The sequence below is a fragment of the Nelumbo nucifera genome, chromosome 2 (genome assembly GCF_055504915.1).
Source record: "Nelumbo nucifera cultivar China Antique chromosome 2, China Antique-T2T, whole genome shotgun sequence".
In the NCBI taxonomy this organism is placed as follows: Eukaryota; Viridiplantae; Streptophyta; class Magnoliopsida; order Proteales; family Nelumbonaceae; genus Nelumbo; species Nelumbo nucifera.
Window position 1 is genome coordinate 60,286,779 of NC_142650.1, and position 18,333 is coordinate 60,305,111.

Below are 18,333 nucleotides of genomic sequence, written 5' to 3' on the forward strand. Positions count from 1 at the left end.
AAAAAGTACTTAACAGCAAAATACCTTTTACTTTATGGGCAAGAAAGGGACTTTTTATTTTTTTTCAATTTTGTTTTGGGGAATGGGAGTGGAAAACCTCCACTAGCTTATTTTTTTTACATGAAGAAAGAATATATGGGAAATAAAGAAATATTTATTGAGGATATCTGGCCAGATCAATAGATACTAAATGTTGTGTTCATGGAGTTCTTATCATACATTTTGTCCTTGTTTCCATTTTTTTTAATATTAATTCCTTGTCTGCAGTTTGTTTTTGCTAATTAGTTTTTTAAAAAACTGTTGGCATTGACGATTCTGGGGGTTTATTATATTGTTGAAGCTTGCTAGTTGCATGAAGCATGACATAACGTTTTGTTCCCATGAAGGAATTGTTTTCATTCTCATAGAACCAAGACTAATACATGAGCTGGATGAGGATTCTTCCGACTACATTCCTCTCATTTTGGCTTGTTTTGGAGGTCTACAAAATGTGGAGAACCCTCAAAACCTAAAAACAGGGGTGTGTGTGTGTGGATTACTTGATCAAGTGGGTTTTCTCTGTTGTGATTTTTTTTCCTGATGTGAGCTTCACAGGCAAAGGTCAACCAACCTGATTTGAAAAGCGTTGATTCTTGAAACAGAAACACCGAAAACATGCTGTGTGTGGTGTATTTCTTGCTTTTAAAACTTAAACTTGAACCTGTTTCAAAACATGCTTTCTTCTAGTGGTTCAGAAGGGCTACTTAATTCAACACCATAGAGTTTTAAGTGCCCGTTTGGGAACTGGCAGGGCTTTCACACAGCGGCTTTTCACATTTTGAGATGGACCCCACATAGAAAAAGCACAGAAGTGAAATTTGGCGAAACCCCGGAATGTGGATGTGAACTTTTTGAATACTATGGATCTGCTACCCACAAATTCTTCCCACATTCATACCCACGGAGCACCAGTGCCACTATTGGAAAGTGGAAACATCTCCCCTTGAATGATAAGGGAGATATTTCCAATGCGCAGATGTAATTACTCGTGGGTAGGGATGTCGGAATAATTTGTGGGTAGCAGATCCGAGCCCCTTTCTGAATGCTTTTTAGGAATAGCTTATCCAGAACACTGGCACTCAACCATGACGGCTTCTTTGCTGTAGTGGTTCAATCTAAAAGCAGAAACCCTCCCAAACGGGCTCTCAATTTGAACTGGCAATATGTGAATCCAAACATAGAGGCCAGAGGAGCATCTCTCTCTCTACCCACCCGTGTGTGTGTGTGGGTGGGTAAACAGGTATTGAGCCCGTGATGTGGGACAGAAAGGACTGTCCAGCTGAGCCATTGGGTCGACCCAAAGGTATCTAATAATACTTGCATGACATTACCTTTAGGGCATCCAATCCATCCTTTAGTTGCCAATTTTACATTGAGTCCAACTTAACTCTGTCCCACTTGGTGGAGCAGATTTTGGTCTCCTCTATTTGCCAAAAAACAATCCTACTGGCCGTAATGGGCAGACATGCTCTAAGACAAGACTGCTTCTGGGTCTACATAACCCAAAAACAATTCCTTCTCTTCACTTGCACCCAAAAGCAATAATTCCTCCTCTTGAAAAAGTAACTTCCTATGACAGATTCCCCATGCTCTACCCACTCAAACATTCAACCCTTTCTGAAAAACCTTTCACTATATCTGGAAAAGCAAGCCTCATTAGCATGCAATGATAATATTATGTGTTGGACTTTGTTTATAAATTACAGCCTCTTTTCTTTACCTTTTGCCTTCTATCCATTCCATCCTTTCTTTGTAGCTTTTCAGAAATTGAAACTTGAGCCAGTTTCTTTTATTATATATGTATATCTCTTAGTGATCTGTTTATGTTCCTGGAGCTTTTGGGTTATTTAATTGATTTCTAATGTATTTAATGTTTCCTCTCCCCAACTGTGAATTTATGATGGTCTGCTGTATTTAGGATGTAAGAAGAACTGAACAAGGATTAATCCCTGTTCTGCTGACTCAGAGTAGATATAAACAGTGAACATTGAATAGAGGTGAAGTAAAACTGAGGTGTGGATCAGTGGATGAAAGTTTGTAGCTCACATTATCACTTGACTCTTAATCAGAGATTCATAGGAGCGTGGGTTTGGAGTTGGTGGCCTGGTGGGTCTCTCCATACTGGTTTTTTATTTGTGGACCCAACACTCACCATCAACTTCAGTCATCATCTCAAGCCCCACATCATCTCCCAAGCAATCAAAAGCATCCCCAGCCCCTTGTACATTTCAGTTAAGATCTCCCTGTTTGGCAGTTCTTAGAGCTTTTGATATCCATTGATCAAATCGAGGTCTTCTTCTCTTGGATTTAATTATCAAGCACAACATAGTATAATCTTTTATTAATTCTTCTCCTTTTGCGTGTGTCGTTTGGTTTCTCCAGAAATAAGAAACAATGAAGCTCCAGTAAAATTCAGACTTCAGACCGGGTCCGACTTCAGTTTTTTGTTTTTTTTTTTCCCTCTAATTTTTAATGTCGCATATGAATTGGCAAATGATGAAATTAAATAAAGGATGGAAATTTGGAAAGCTTTGTTTGAATCTTTTGTTTCCATTTTCACTAACTGCGTTTTTCATTGTATTTTATGTAGGTGAGGGTGTCATATTTAATGCTAGATAGGCTGGCCGGGAACCTGGGTTGATTTCTTCCCCTTCTTTCATTTCTCTCTCCTTGGTTTCTTCTCTTGAAAACTGCAAAAACAAGGAAAGACAGTTCATAGGAAAACAGATAACCCATTGATGTATACCTTCAGTCTCTCCATATTCTCTTAAGACAGAAAGCAATCCCCATATTCTCTAACACAGAAAGCCAGACTCAAGGACCCATCTCTCCAAAACCTTCAGATCCCTCTCACAGTCTCACCTCTCCTCTCTCTCTCTCTCTCTCTGGTACTATTTTAGTGTATCGGAAGTATCCATCTCTGAATTCCCATTTTCTCCATCTGGGTTCTCGTCTACAATGAGAGATATAGCATCTTGTTTGGGCGAATACGCCATAAAAGTAAATGATCCTTCTTGTGCGGGCACTTCAACGCATGGTTGTCGTCCTCCAACATCATTGATTCCTTCAATCCAGAATGCAGTCACCTGTGTCTACAAAGTAAAGCTCTCCACCCAGAAGCAAATCCTGATCACAATAACCTGGTCTAAGAATTTCATGGGTCAAGGCTTCAGCATCAACTGCGGCGACGACCCATCTTCTGCACTCAAAGTCAACACCAATTCACGGTTATTCAGGAAAAAGAAAGGCAGCCGGATATTGGAATCTGATAATTCTAAGATTGAAGTCTTCTGGGATCTCTCCACAGCTAAGTATGACTCTGGTCCTGAACCAGTTGACGGATTCTATATTGTGGTCCTGGCTGACTCCGAGCTTGGACTGGTCCTTGGAGACATGGGTGAAGAAGTGGTCTGCAAGAAGTTCAAGGCTGTTCTCTCGGTTGCCCAATTCTCTTTGATCTCCCGAACAGAGCATTTCTCAGGGAATCCTTTGTATTCAACCAAGGCGCAATTCTGCAATACTGGGACGGCCCACGAAATTTTGATCAGATGCAGTGGAGAAGACGAAGGGTTGAAGTATCCAGTGCTATCAGTCTGTATCGATAAGAGGAAGGTAATTCGAGTGAAGAGGTTGCAGTGGAATTTCAGAGGGAACCAGACCATCTTTGTTGATGGGTTGCTGGTTGATATGATGTGGGATGTTCATGACTGGTTCTTCAACCCAGACTCTGGATATGCTGTTTTCATGTTTAGGACAAGAAGCGGGTTGGACAGCCGGTTGTGGTTGGAGGAGAAGACAGCGCAGAAGGACCAAGAGAGAGTTGAGTTTTCTTTGTTGATCTATGCCTGTAAGAACCCATAAAGAAATTTCTTGTTTCCATTTTTTTTCAATTTTATTTTCTCTCTCTTTCAATTCTCTTTCTTCTGGGGAGAATGAATGTAGTTATTCATTTGATGATGATTATAGGAAAGAAAAAAACAGAAAATACTTGGCAATGACATTCTGGTTTTTGAGTTGCAGAAATGTGTATTGATAAAACTTGAAATTGGTTGGTTTTGATCATACTTGGAGTTGTTTTTTTTCATCTCTTTCTTTCTTTTTCTCTCTGAACTCTTAAGTTTCAACACACAAGTTTTTATCTTTTTCCGTTTTCCATGGGAGGAAGTGGACACATCAGTTTGGATTCTCCAAGGAAAGAATTTTATTTAGTGTAACTGTAACAACACTAACAGCATTGACAGTGGCATCTGGTATGGTTGCCATGAGAAGCAAACAACAAGAAAAGGATAAAAGGAGAAGCCACCCAAACCCCAAAATAAGCTTTTGGGGATCTTAAAAAGATTTCAGTGGTTATTTTTAGGAGAAAAAAAAAAAGAACCACAGTCTCCGGTGGTAAACTGGTAATGAATAATGATCTGTAAAATTTTACCTTTTTAAACCCATCGAAGCCAGTTGTCTTTTTGGGCATTAATGAGTTTGTTTCCACGTTCTATAAAACATAAAAGGGAGATAACGGCATTAACAAAAGCTGTGCACTGTGCTTTCCAAGAAAAGCAACCACCACTCCAACCCTTGGAGTTTCACATGGTGGATACAGAGGTTTTACTTTTCATTCTTTTTTCCTTTATTTTTCTCTGGGGATAATTTTTTTCTCCCAAATTCTAGTGTGGATATTCAATGGGGCCACGAAGAAAAACAAGAAAGGCAAAGAAAATTAGGAAACAACATTTGTTGGTAAATGAAAAAAAAAGGAACTTTGGAACTTGGATTTGAGTTGTAGCAGTGTATCAGTAAGTTGGGAAGGTGGCATTGAGTCCTGTGTTTTTCTTTTGGGATCCTTTGATACAAATAGAAATGCTGGAATCTCTTCCTACAATGTGATTCAAATGCTGAGCATCCCTGTATAGGTTTGTATCTGAGTATCTCAGGCATTTGTTAGAAATTATTCATACCTTTTGTATAGTTTTTCCTACCCTTTCTATCAAACCAAATATGGATTTAGGGTGATGATTATTGGGGCAGGGGAGGGAGGGGTTAAACCAGCTAAGTGCCTACTTTTTTTTTAAAAACAATGCCCATGTGATTGGCGTATTTTTGTGTTTGATTATATATATATATATATATATACATAGATTCAAGAGTCATGTAGATGTAAGACCCATTAATAGAGAGCATATAATTTTGTGGGTTTGATTTTACGTCTCCATTTTTGAAGGGACACCAAATGACTGTTGAGTTATCAGCAAAAATAGGGTTTTCGAGACCATTTGAGATTATTGGCGTGGCCCTATCTTTTCTCTATGTGTATGTTTATTTTGGTTTTAGTCAAGATGATGGATGTGCCTAAGACTTTAAGTTTATCATTAGTACATCATGCAGATACATGCCTTGGCCTCACGTCCAAACCACCATCATCTTAGTTTATTTACTTTTCTCTCTACTAAATCTACTAAATCCTCACCCTCTTGTCCATTTTTAACTAGTGACTAGTTACTTGAACTGATCCATGATGATGTATAGCAGGAAAATACAAGTTTCATTTTACTTTAGTTTGCCCTCCTAGCCTTGTTAGTTTGTAATACAATTTAATTTGCATTGATGCAAAAATATGGGGCTGCAAATGAGTTGAGTCAAATTTCAGTTCAAATTTGTCATAAGTTTTACTCTATATTTTGTTTATTTGCGGTGCAGGTGAAAGTAAAATCCAGCGCAAAAATGATTCAAAATTATGCAATTTGTTTTATTTGCAGTCCCATGCCTTTGTATTAGTGCAGATAAAATTGCAATACAAACAAATAAAAAGATGGGTTCGACTATGATATGGAAAAGATATGGTATAAGAAAATTAACTGACCAATAAACTGAAATCACAAAAATTTTCCCTAAAAAGACTCAGTTTGGAAAGAATATAAATACAAATTTATAGAGTTCAAATTGATCAAAAAAAATTATAGAGTTCAAAATCTTGTATTTGTATGTATTTATACTGTAGATATTTGTATTTGTATTTCACCAAACTGAATCTAAGATTGCATTTATTTGCAATACAAACAATGAATTGGGGTATTTATATACCTCGGTTTAAATTTGTGAGCATTTTTTTATTATACAAAAAATGCAACGATTAAGAGGCCAAAAATGCTTTTTTCCTGACATCTATGTATCCTGGCCCGTGAGAAGAGTGCAATACTGTACCCATTTTTGGGATACGCACTTGTGCTCTTCGGATAATAGATATAAACAGGATATAGATTGGCATGTTTGACCAAAAGTTAATGTTTGCTCCCACACTTTGCAACTTGCACCAATTTCAAACAAACAAGAAGGATGGAAAAACGGGTTACACTGTGAATCCACTTTGCTTTTTTGAACCCAAAAAAAAATATGTACGCAAACTTGCAAAGTACATATTTGCCTTTGTATCACAAAACCAAACGCAGCCTAAAAGAAAATTTAAAAAACAATATACAAATCAATCTATCATGCAAAGCTGATTGGCAGAAGGAGGATGAGCCCCATTCATTCACCATGTGATTGGAATTTCTGGAGGGCTTGCACTATGAAGAAATCTAGATCACATGCTGATGTCCTAGGGATCAACATCAAATGGCCTAAATTCATTTAATGAATGAGCACTTGTAACTAGGACCCATTTAATTACGTTCTCTGATCTACTGTATATGGAACACATGGCAGTGGTCGACAGTATATTGTACCACTTGCTTTGATGGCATCCTCGTTTCATACATGCATTAGCAATTTAACATGAGACAAGAGACCCTCTCACTGACATCTACAAATGAAGAATTTAAAATAGTTTTCTTTTTTTTCCTTATTTAATTGTGCCCTTCTTTTTTTTTTCCAAGACCCGAATCCAGCTTAGATAGGGCATCCAATGGGTCGGGTCTGACCGATAGACCCAAAATGATTGGGTAGATTCTGGTTTAGGATTAGCACTGATGGATCTTAATCTATTGTCCTAATCGGTTCTACCCAATTTCAAATCAATTTAATAAATTAAAGTATAAAATTATAGGCCCTATAGGGTCTGGTTTGGTTCCAATTCCTTAATATTTTTTGTCGATTAATTTCTGATCTACCCAGATCTGTCCTATTGACAGTAGGGGTGGCAATAAGCCGAGTTCTTCATGAGCTACTTGAACTTGGCTCGACTTGGTTTCCGAGCCGATTTCGAGCCCAATTCATAGGTTCAATTAAGAAATGAGCCGAGCTCGAGCTTAATAGAGCTCGGTTCATGAGGCTCGCGAGCCGGTTCGAATATATATATATATATATAATTCTTAATTTTTAAATATCAAATAATTTTTTTTTTGTATTTAATTTTTATTTTTATAAAACATTTTTTCTCAAAATCGAGCTCGAGCTTATGAATTTTTTACTCGAGCTATGCTCGAGCTCAAGGTTCTAGCTCTTGAACTTGAGCCTTGTACTATTTGGCTCAGCTTGAATCCACCCCTAATTGACAGCCCTAGGCTCGAGGGGCCGGATTCAGTATAGGTTTTGCTTAACCCTAATTGATGAAGCCAACTCCCACTATCCAGGGCACTGCTTTTAAGTCATTGTTGATCTAGATCAGTGTTCTAAGACGGATTGTACAGTTGGACCATAAGAATATTACAATCATGCATTAGGAATATCTCTCCTGTCACTCATGGGATCAATGAATTTGGATTTAGTCCTCACATAACCAGCCTAACACCATCCTCAGAGGTCATAGCCATGTATTAAAATCATTTACATACTTGTATGTTTTTATTTATGGGAAAATATTTTTAATGCACAGCTGTAAGAGACAGTGAGGAAGGTTTTATGAGGACTGAATCCAAATTCATTCGCAATACATAGCAGTAGTGTCTTTATAAATAAAAATAAGGAAATAGTTTGTGGATAGTAGATATGGAGTGAATGTTCTAATTGCCTAATTAACTAGCAAAAGCCTGATCTATTGAGCACTCCGGCTTTTAATCATGTTCGAGTCTTACAACGTTGATTTTGATGGTCAAGTATTCACATTCAATCAAACTGAGTAATCAGCTAGTTACTAATCAAATATTCTAACTAATAGGAGAGATCCGAGAGGAGAAAGAAAGAAGAGGGAGAAAGATGAGAGAATTAACCAAAGCATGGTGAGATTTGTACTTTGGGGATAGTCTCATTTTAGGGCTTTAGATTTTAAAATTATAAAAATGCCCATGTTCTATTTATCTTTCTTTTACTTTTGGATTTCGGTGCAAATCAAAATATGGACATTTTTATAATTTTACCTATCATCGTGACCATTTTTGTATATTTCAAGAAGTTTAGGTATTAAAGTAGTACATTTGAAAGTTTAGACTATAAAATTACCTCTAAAATACCTACATGTAATTTACCTTTTTTTTATTAATGGCCACAAGAGCAAACTTCTTCCTCCATCCATGATCCACCGTTGTTATCTCTCCCTCATTAAAAGTATATAACCTAATACATTGATCCAACGGTTGTATCATAACCTACAATTGTAACCATCAGACCTTTCTAACCTAGACAGTCAAAAAGAGGAAAATGGTTCCAATGCAGGGTTGGGTTTTAAAACATTGCTTCAACAATAACCAGACCCAAACCAAAATCGGGAGTGGTGTTGAGTAATGTATTAATGTGAGTGGTTTTATTTTCTAAAACAAAAACAACTGCCATGTCACCTATCCCACAAATATTACCCCTATACTCAATGAAGGACTGAAATGCTACATTTTACAAATGCTTCAATGCTACTAATTTAGTTAATGGGTTGGGTTTGGCGTAGCTTAACTTCAACCCAAACCCAATCCAATGCTTGATTAAGGCTGGCCCACTCTGACCTGATAGGGGTTGGGTCAAGATGGGTTTATCACTTGGGCTCAGTTTGGAAAGTGTATAGTATAAATACGTATAAAATACAAGGTTTTGAACTTTATATTTATATTTGTATTCCTTCCAAACTGAGCCTTAAAGATTATCGTAATGCAGTAATGCTCATTGTGTTTTATTAGTTCAATTGGTGAGTTTAATTTGACTCTAACAACCTTATTTATTATTAATCCCCTAATATTATCAATTGATATGAATCATACAATATAATTGATTTATTGTCATTGCTTAGAGATGCAAATGGTTTATTTGGCTATCTTCACAATTTCGTGCTCTTTCATTCCATCACATCCGGCACCATGAAAATAAGATAGCTCATACTTTGGCCACTAACTTTAGACATTGTAATTGTGCTCAAATTTGGGACCATTTCCCTCCTGATATTATTTGTAATCTAATCAATGCATAATTTTCCTTTGCAGCAAAAGAAATGGTTTATTTTCATCTAATACTATAATGATCTCAATTAAAATAAATTTGTTTTGGTGAATTTATTTAGGCTTAGTTTGTATTTTGTATGTATTTATACTGTATATATTTGCATTTGTACTCTTTTCAAACTAAGCCTTAGAAAAAATGTGCCGGTACAAATGCAAATAAAGGAAGAATGGCTCTCTCTCACTCTCAAACTAGTCCATATGTCATTCTCTTGCTTTGTTTCATATATCTATGGCAGTACAATTGATGTATCATGGAATGATGGTCTTGCTTTTTCTGTCCCAAACATTCAATTACTAGTTTGGACTCTCCTTCCAACCAGATTTTGTTAAAGTGGTGGTTGTTTGGTATCACAGTGTTTTAAGTTACAACACTCACAACCTTGAATCATGACATTGTGAATCATACATCTCCTCATGACAAATATATATGTAGGAAATGTTACCGGTGCACGCTGAGATATATGCATGTGATGTGGGGCACCAATATGATCTCATAGGAATAAACCCAGTAGTTCATAACATTGTCAAACATATAGGACAAGTGAAGTGATGATGATGCCTACAAATGGAACAAACGTCTTTTTGAGGTTTCCCCTCCAACACCCTCATACACATAACTCAATGTCAAATGTGATGCGGGCGATCCAAGTCCAAATTGTCCGTTTTTATATTCTTTAACAAGTTTTTGTTTTCTTTTTTCTTTTTTTAAAATCCTCTTTTGTTTGTTGATGTCAAATAGCCTATGTATATTATAACACTTGGTAGAATCAAAATGGGAACACAATACCATGGTTCCAAAAACCACATTGATTATTTTTTGCTAGAACTATTGCCTCCCTAGATGATGCAACTGCTAAATGATTGTGGGTTAACTCAAAAGGGTTTTGTGAAGAATTCACATCTGCCCCCATAGAATGCATCTCAAAAATGCCCCACATGCATATCTCAATGTGCATTGAAAACATTTTTCATATTTGTTATTGAGAGATATTCCCAATACACGATTGGATGTTTTTGGGGCACATTCTGTGGGGCAGATTTGAATGCATCGAATTTTACTAAAGATTTTATGGAAAATGCATCAAACATTTTCCATACTTTCCTAAAGATTCCCTAGGTTTGCAGTTGTGCATTGGGAACATCTCCCTTATCTTTCATTAATTCAAACTATCTTCTTCTTCGTTCTCTAACTTGAACCCTTTATATATATATTCAAGCTTATTGCTGGCCATATATTTTAGCATTGCACCAAGAAATGACTCCCATTCTTATATCAACACCTACTACATTCAACAATTCAGTCAGCATTCTCATTGCTGATTCTATTACTTATAAGAACACTGAGGTTGGACCAAATAGCCTCAACAAGGGTAAAAGGATCACAGTTTGGACCATGGATAGTTATTTTCCTGTAATGGGTTTCTTCCAAATGATGACGACTTCATGAACATAGCTATTCTCAAATTATGTTACTTAGATGATCGTAGGACAATCCACATATCAATTAGATTTATATTGGTTTTTTTTTTTATTTTCTATGTATATTCATGTATCTCTTAGTTTTTCTTTCATTTTTCAATATTTTTCAAATATATTCCGATAGATGATATTTCATATAAATCATATCTTAAAAGTCGCCTTTTTCTGATGATAATATTCTGTGATACCAATACTTAAGACCTTGATCACAAGACCATTACTGAAAATTAGGAGTGATCATTTCAGCCCGGCCCGAAAATTCTGGGCTTGGCGGATCTCCTACTTACAACCAATGTTTTAAAAAGGCTTAAGGTGGAGGCGAGGCAATTGGGTACTAAAGTGGTGAGGCGTAAGTCTGGAGGTGGTTTGAGGCATAAGCTTTAAATATAATTAAAAAATTAAAAATTATGATAAAATAAATAATTGAAAGTTTATACAATTGTTTGTTTTAATGTATGGTTCAACAATTGATGATTGTTAAAATCAAGTTGGACATGCCAAAATTTGTATAAAAAATAATCCAAGGATAAATCAACAAAGAAAATGAAACATTCAAATGAGAATAACAAATTTGTAGTCAAATTAATAAATAATAATATCATGTTCATTGTATGGAACATGTATCACCACAGCACTTATATGTTCTTTGAAATAACAAATTAATAAATAAGTAAATAACAAATTAATATTGATCCAAATTTAATATATTTCTGAAATGCATTTCGGTTCAGGAAATATTGATAAAATGCATTTTTATATTGAATCTAGATTCATATAGGAGAAGAAGGAGGAGGAGGAAGAGGAGGCTGCGGAGGAGGACCTATACGCACTACGCAGTACCACAATTCAAGGAGGAGGACTTATACCTCTGTACACATGATTCAATTTGTTTTCCTCCCTCCAATATTCTTGATCTAGAATCTTGAGTTTGGTTTAACAAAATAGGGAGGAAATAGCAGTTTTGATCGATGGAAACCCACATTTTTTGGGGTTTTCACTTTTCCTTTTATTTATTTATTTTTTTCAAAATTATCCATCATGAAATCAAGTTTTCCCCACCCAAAACCCTTTTAATTTGAAGCTACCGCCTCATGTAAATTGAAGCAAAAGGTCAAAGGCCTACTACACCTCACTAAAATTGAGGCTTACGCCCCTTGAGCTGAGACTAAGGGGGTGTTGTGGATGAGAAATTGGTGGGTGTGAATTGGTCCACACCACACCCTGTGGCAAGAACCAACCCACACCACACCACAGTCCATGGCTGTTCTAAACTGTGGACAAATTGTGTGGATTAGACCAGTCCACACCCACAGTGGCGTTCTGTAGGTGTGGTGTGGACCATGTATCTCATATACATTTTTTGATTCCATGTATCTCATATACATTTATGAATGATCTACACTAACATTTTAAAAAATGACCTAGAAATGGAACCGTTCTAGCCATTGGTTTCCGAGTCGACAATCCAATTGTCCGTTTCGAACGGATAGCCCGTTCTGAGAAACAAATTAAAAAATAATTAAAAATAAAAAAGGTAAAAAATCATTGAACAGGTCGACGATTTGACTGCTTGGGTCAATGGGTTGTTGACTTTTGGCCAAAAACCGGGTTTGGGGTAAAACGGAACCGTTTGCCTGGACGGTTCTCAAGCTGAATGGTTCGACCATCTGGATCAGCAGCAATTTGAAAACCATGACCTACACAGTTAATCATAAATATCTAATTTTTGCATTTTATATAATAAATATATTGAAAAATGCATCAATGAATTAATATTAATTAATTTTTTTATAAAAACAATAGTAAAATAATTATAATTTTAAATATTTAATATATTATATTATTGATAAAACATTAAAATTAAAAAAATAATAATAATAATATTTTATTGACAAAAATATTAAAATGTAAAACACGATGGCAAGGCCAAAAAGAATTTGGCCGTCTCGCCTCGACCACAGTGGGAGTCGAACCCACGACCTTTTGATCCGAAGTCAAACGCGCTAATCCACTGCGCTATGCGCTCTTTATTATACGTCACTTCTCTTTTTATTTATATAACTCTTTCAGTTCTTTGCAAGCCATCATCCTACTACCATCAGGAAAACAGTGGGATCCTATCTACCAACAATACTTGGGACCCATTTGAGATGATACAAAGTCACACAGATCAATGGAATTAAGTGCATTTGCAAAGTCATATCATAAAACACATTTATAAACTTAGGATTCGTTTGATTCGTGGGATTAGAGGTCTAGAATTAAAATGGAATTGGAATGATCCATTCTAATTCCTACAGTTTGGTTGGACAGAATGAGATTTGAATTCCCATTCCTAGTGGAATGGTAATCTCCCATTTGACAGAATGGCCATTCCGGCCTCCCCCTTTGAACCAAACAGGTGGAGAAATAAGCAATTACGCCACTAACCAAATGGACCCTTAACTTTGATCATGCCCAGAACTACATTGCGGTTGTTGCAATCTCTCTCTCTCTGGATTGGTTTTCTTATCTAACAGGAGACCTTGTTGATGCCACGAATTAAAATTTGGCATCCACCTCATCTCTATCCCAGTCCACAGTGTGGACCTATTCCATTTTCCAGGTGATGCCAACTTAACTTAACTATGTCTTTTGCTTTGTCATACGGCAAGGAACCACGTACCCACTATACGCTCCATAAAACAAATGACAACAGACCAGATGGATCCATCTGGTCGGTCCTATTCAAATTCCTTACTACAACATTGACCCAAGTAATCTACTCCAATGTCTCATCCTGCAATTGGAAGGAATCACTCATCTCTAGACCTGCTCAATTGTTCAATAAATATATCCCACTGCTTTAGCCCCTCATAGTAATTGCTTCATCAGTGGTCCATGGAGAAATTGGGTCTGCCACCTAAGCTGTCATATGTTAGATTCTTGGGCCCTCCAGATCTCTCTGGTAGACAAACTTCTTTATTAGGCCCATCCTCATGCTGTTGATGCTGCCACTTCATGTTGTGTTTCCATTTTTTCTTTGCTTCCAAAATGGGCCAGAATATAGTTCTACCCAGTTTTCTTTTTCACCATTATTATTTTTTTTTTCTTTGGGTAGAGAATAGATGCTCTTGTAGAAGTGGTCAAAGCAAGAAGCCCCACATGGCCATGTGGTGTAGGGCTTCTGTCCATGTATGTATTTATAGGTAGAGACCCAAATGGGTTCAGTCACAAGCATCATCAATTAATATGGGCCTACTTAGAATTTGGTCTATGTTCATCATGGTCACTGATGAATACTGTGTTCTGTAGTCTGTAACATTTATTTCTACATAGGTAATAGGGTATGTGCGCTTATAAGAGTTGCTAGAGAGGGTCTTTTTTTTTCATACTAAACTGTTAATATGATGATAAATTGCATGTAGTTGTTATGTATTAACAGAATAAACATGATGGAGAAAAAATTGAATCTGCCTTTAGAGGTAAGCAAGAACATTGTTTTCTTTGAATGGTATGTTTGGTTTGAATGAAAAAGTAGGGAAAGGAAGGGAAAGATAAGGAAACCTTTACAAACCTTGTATAGGTGTTCCTACCTTTTCCTTCAAACCAAACATAGCTGAAACTGAAAGGCAGGATTATTTACTCTTTTGCTCCTCCTTCGCTCTTATGTCCTAAAATGACAAAAATATCCAGTGTCAACCAAAAGCTTTCATAATTTCCTTTTACATCACATGCAGGTTTTTATCCTTGTGTAATCTCTCTCTCTCTTCACGTACAATGTGACTTGTCAAATGTAAGCACTGTTACATTTTTGTCCAGTTAAGTTTCATTGTTTTGGAGAATGCTTACAAATAAAAATAAGATAGGAAAATAACCTCTTACCACTGTTTCAGTGTCTTGTCAACCTTTCAAAAGAAAAGAAAATTGGAAATGCTGATTTTTCTTCCATTTGGAAACATGAATCCTCAAGAAAATTATGATTTCTTCTATTCGGATTCGGCTTTTCTGCTCCATTATTTGGTGGTCTGACGAAGGTTTACCTTATCAATATTTGTAAAAATTTGGAGGGACTATCCTCAAAGGTGATATATTTTATTATCATGCCCTTTAAGTAATTTCCTCGTTTTCTAACCAATTGGTCTATGAAATGGGTCAATAGTTTAGACATGTATAGACTAGATGGGGATGACCTGCCATGTGGCAACTGAGCTCACGAGCAGATATGGTACGGAGCGTTGAGGCAAGACTGCAGAAGCCTCCTTGGTTTTGAGTGACAACAATACAAACTATAAAAAATGGAATATGGTTTATTTGGAAGGCTCGTAGGGTCTGTTTGCTTTTGCAGTTGGAATCGGAATTAAAAATTAAATCTTTCAGAATTAGAATTTGAATGGTCTATTTTTATAATTTGTTTGAAAATGAAATAGAATTTTATTATCAAGAAGGGGGAGGGAATAACCATTCTCTCAAATGCGAAAATGTCATTTCACCAAGAATGAGAATGAGACTCCGATTCCATCCAACCAAACAATTGAAATCAGAATAGCCCATTTCGATACCAAACCTCTATTCCCGCAAACCAATTGACTGTAGAGTTAGGCAGTTAGGCTTGCTCTCTGTAGTGAACTAAAATACCATATAAGAACACTCTGCCCAGAGATGGAACATGGTCCGTTTACTTATATTATTTTGGCCCTGGACTAAACCTTTTTCGAGGGAAACATTCTCAGCCCACATAAATTGGGTTGCACTTGGGATGGGCCTGATCATTTCAAAAGTAATTAATATATTATGAATCTTCAAACTGGGCCATGGTCTATTCAACCCCAGCTTGAGCTTACTTTGGACCCCAAAATTGAGCCCAGCGTGATCCCATGACTCCGTGGGCCTGGCAGATTTGGGTTTGCTCAGGCCTGAACCACGTTGGGGATGCAACTCTGCTCTTTAATGGCCTAGGCCCTAGGGCCAGGACTGAACTAAATTTACTTGCGTCGTCATGAGCTCGACCCAACTTTAACTGGCCCTACTCTTTCCTGAATCATATTGTTAACTGCAAAAACACGGGTAACTTGCTCATGGCCTATATGTCACTAGGGGTGAGTAAATGGACATGTTCTACCTAGAATTAAATGGAATTGACCTTGAATTAGCCCTACCCAATGTGTTATCGGATAGGGTCTCGTCCCAAATTCTTAGAACCGATTCCCATCTAAGCTAGTTCCAAGATATAACGGTTCACCCCTATCCAAACCAACTCAGAGAATTAATCTTGATTGGTTCCTGGTGGAACTAAACTTGTCTTGACAAAATGACAAAATACTTCAAGGATATGAAGATTTGAACCCCACTCATGGTTAGGAGTGCAAATGGACTACTGAATCAAGATCTGATTCAAATTTAAAAACAATCCTATTTTATCGAATTTGGATACCCTATCAAATTTTTATACCGGATCGGATTAAGAAAAAAAAATATCCATTTAAAAATCGGATCGAAATCGAATCACCACATGTTCTAAATATTTAATAGACTGATGTTTCGTATCTCGGTTCAATCTTTTGTAGTGTTGGTTTAGTTGTCTTTGACAGGTTTCATTGCAATCAGCTTCAATTAATTTAGTTAATTTCCTTCACAATCTTAACTACCACAATGTGACATTTCGGATTAAGTTTTGTATTTGTCTCAACTGTTAATGATAAACAGATTATATTGATCTACGAGCACTCTTAACTTGGACATGCTGGACATGCGGATGGTTGCACAACCAAATTTGATTACTATTTTTTGGGTGGTTGCAGCTCTTATTGAAGTTTATTGACACTGAACAATTTCAGAGGTAAGTGTATTTTTTTTTAAATAATTTGTGATTTCTTTCCTTTTTTGAAGTTGAAGGTGTGTAGTCTTTTTATTTTGTTAAGTTTCAGAATTTGTAATAATTATTTTTTAACTGTACTTATCTTAAGAATTACTAGGGCTATCCAAAGATAGGAATGGCAACGGTATAGGGCAGGGCATCCGCTCCCAGTCCCCGCCCCGTAGCCAAAATCCCTTACCCCGTCTCTGCTCTGTCCCCGGGTTGAACAGAGAACCTCCTTCTTATTGGGGATAAGGAATCCTCAAATTTTCCCCACCCCGAGTTCATACTTAAAAATATATCATATTTGGGGTATTTTGAAAATTATATTATGGGAATTTAGGGGTATTTTAAAAATTGGATTATTGAAATTTAGGGGTATTTTATACATTAAATTATTGGTTCTTTAAGGTTTTAGGAATTTGGGGAAATTTTAAAGAAATTTTAGAAATTAATGTTAAACCTAGGCATACTTTAATAATTTACTGTCGGATTCGAGGAATTATATGCAAAACCCATCCCTGCCCTTTCCCCAGTTTGGGGCAAAACCCACCCAATTCGGCGTGGAGCGGAGTGGGGCCCCAGTTTTATGGGAAAAGTTGCCATCCCTATCCAAAGATGTCGATTATTTCTTAGAAATATGAAACAAGATTCTTGTTTCGAAACACAGAAATGTGGTGGAACAATGCTAAATGGGACCTTAAGTGATTTGGTCGTTTTTCTTCAATTTAATATTTGTGTACAATAAATAACGTAAAGGATAATGTTTAAAAATTTTAAATTATAATGATAAACTTTGAACTATATATTAATATGCTACCAAAATCTATAGATAAAATTACTTAATTGAATCAATTTAATCAACAAAGGTAATATAAGGTTTGAACAATATTATTGTTGCTATTATTATTGAAAACCAAGATTTTAAAGAATAATTTCCATTTTTGGGGGGTAAAGAAAGAGAATATGAATCTCCTACCCCTAAGAATCCTACCACACCTACCCAGGGACACCACAGCCATGCATTGAGAACATCTCCCATGTACAGCTGTAGTGTCCAGTGGGTAGGATCGTTGTGGGTAGGAGATCCAAGCTCAAAGAAAAAATAAGTTCTATGATGGCAATTTTCCCCATTTCCATGATCCCCATGTCCCCACCCCATGGGGATGATTTTCCCCTTATGGGAACGGGGATGGAAAAATTTTCATCCTTATTGGCGGGATGGAAAGAGCACTCCCTGCCCCATGAAGATCCTACTAATATGTATGCATTATGTATATTAATATTATTAAACATATGTTGAATATATTTGAATCTTTTTAATAGGACCGTAAATTTTACTTATTTTATTTTTAGATTTTTTAAATAAAATAAAAAAACAAAAAACAAAAATGATTGACATTATAAAAAATCACAGGGGATGGAAATAACCTTGTCCCTATTTCGAGGGGGGTGTAAAGAAAGAACAAGAAAACTAATCATAAAACCACCAAGACCAGAACCAACCCTAGAACCTAGGTTCCACTTCCACAAACCCATACCACCTAGCACTAGTATTGACCAGTTTTGAAATTCAATTATGTGAGTATGCAGCTGATCGACAGAGAGTTGACATGGGAAATGCAAGGA

At 36.4% G+C, this 18,333-nt stretch overlaps 1 protein-coding gene and 1 non-coding gene across 2 annotated transcripts; one reads left to right on the forward strand and one right to left on the reverse strand.

Moving 5' to 3' along the window:
• The first annotated feature begins 1,765 nt into the window (after window positions 1–1,765).
• Window positions 1,766–4,092, forward strand: LOC104612487 (uncharacterized). Its single transcript, XM_010279915.3, has 2 exons — window positions 1,766–2,467; window positions 2,630–4,092. Exon 2 carries the CDS (start codon window positions 2,998–3,000, stop codon window positions 3,898–3,900), a length of 903 nt encoding a protein of 300 aa, XP_010278217.1. The 5' UTR covers window positions 1,766–2,467; window positions 2,630–2,997; the 3' UTR covers window positions 3,901–4,092.
• Window positions 4,093–12,820: 8,728 nt separating this feature from the next.
• TRNAR-UCG (transfer RNA arginine (anticodon UCG)) lies at window positions 12,821–12,894 on the reverse strand. Its single transcript has one exon. It is a non-coding gene; the product is annotated as a tRNA-Arg (tRNA).
• Between the last annotated feature and the right edge of the window lie 5,439 nt (window positions 12,895–18,333).